The sequence below is a fragment of the Penaeus chinensis genome, chromosome 16, assembly GCF_019202785.1.
Source record: "Penaeus chinensis breed Huanghai No. 1 chromosome 16, ASM1920278v2, whole genome shotgun sequence".
NCBI classification, from domain to species: Eukaryota; Metazoa; Arthropoda; class Malacostraca; order Decapoda; family Penaeidae; genus Penaeus; species Penaeus chinensis.
The window spans coordinates 24,684,401-24,686,037 of NC_061834.1; the positions used below are offsets into that span (position 1 = coordinate 24,684,401).

General features: G+C 30.3%; 1 protein-coding gene across 1 annotated transcript in view; it reads right to left on the minus strand.

Annotated features, from left to right (window-relative positions):
* Positions 1-821: 821 nt before the first annotated feature.
* The window catches only part of LOC125033545 (28S ribosomal protein S28, mitochondrial-like), a 4,631-nt gene continuing 3,815 nt past the window's right edge, over positions 822-1,637 (minus strand). The window contains exons 2-3 of the mRNA XM_047625132.1: positions 1,342-1,463; positions 822-1,128 (exon numbers count right to left, since the gene is read on the minus strand). Of these exons, the coding sequence (XP_047481088.1) occupies positions 978-1,128; positions 1,342-1,463 (273 nt within the window). The 3' untranslated portion in view covers positions 822-977. The remainder of the gene's footprint in view (positions 1,129-1,341; positions 1,464-1,637) is intronic.

Genomic DNA, 1,637 nt, shown 5'->3' on the forward strand with positions numbered 1-1,637 from the left:
GCTTTTCTTCAAATAATGTTATTTGAACAATAACTTTTTAAATTTTCTTTAGAGCTTGAAAAGTTCAGTAAACCTTGAAATTACTTATGCATTACCCTGGCGATCAAATGATCTATACAACAAAAATTGTTCAGTCCTTCAGTATTTCATATTACCAAATCCATTCATCCACTATATTATCTTTCTTCATTATGAACTGGTTAATGGTTAATGGTTAGAAGGAATAAATGTGCTAGACATCAAAGGTCATACAGCACTATATTTTCCTTTATGAAAGATTTCAAATTCTAATACACATGTACCAGTTATCAACACACTCCCTTACCGACCATTTAAGTTAGCCAAACTATGAATAGAAAAAAAGAAATAGATAGATTGGACAGACAGACAGATAAATATATTTCTGTTCCCCCGTCATTCTTGAGAAAGAAGAAAGCTATTTTTTCTTACATACTTATCTTACTCTCTGTATTGAGTTCTTTAAATGCTTTAATTTTTTGTTTCATCCTCATTTTCTTTGTTGAAAGGAGATCTACTTTGTTTTATCTTTCTGGTCCACATTATTTGACTGTTTTTTTCTGTCCTAATTCCACCTTTTCTTGAAGTGAACATATGAATTGTGAATTCTTTATATTAATATATTAGCTTACTTTGGAAAAAATGCAGTGATTATTAGTAATGAAAACTTCTTAAGTCATTATGGTATCACGATCAGGGACCTAAATAAAAGATTCAAGATTTCTTAATGTAAGTAAAAATGAAAATAATAATCAAGTGTATTCAAAGGCAATATTTTCAAAAGAAAGTTCAAACTTCAAAAATTCAATATATACATATTTATTCACATTTGTTTTACTTCATCTCTTCAATGAAATAAACATGAAAAATCCCTAAAATAACAAGTTTTTTCTTTATATAAACAATTCGTACTAATTTTGTTATAGGAAAAAAAGAAGTGATAATAATTAAATAACTGCCTAAGTTTTTACATTTCTTGGTGATCTAATAAGACCAAGTAAAATAGCATCTGCCTCTAACAGTGTTAAATCTCTTGATGACCCTAAGAATCGCGTCGAGAGCTCCAAGTCCTGCAGCCGAAGTCTTACTCTTGCTCCCTTCACAAAGTCTCTGCAGCAAAAGAGAAATCAATGAATATGAAAATGATAAAGATACACAACTAAACATCATCTGCTATTCTATTATTATCCTTCATCTAGCAACGGCCAAACTTATATTAAAAATACTCCAACTGTTAACTTCTTTGTCTCACAAACTACAATATACCATTTAATGACACAAGTAATATGAAAATAAAGCTATGAAGAAAGAAAAACAACATACTCAGCGTTCCTTTGTGGTCGAGGGCAAACACAGTGGAATTTGCCTCCAAAATCGATATAAAGATCGTTTTCTACAACATGGAATACTGTTCCATCTACAACCTTCCCTTGAGGATCACCAAGCTGAAAAAGGGAAATGATATTTAAACAAAAATTGCAAAAAAAATTATTACAATGATGGACACATAAAACGGATCCAGGAGTTGAAAAATATGCCTAAACATGATCATGGGAGATAACACACATTTGAAAAACTGATACAGAGGAAAAAAGGTAACAAATTATGAATGCTCATAG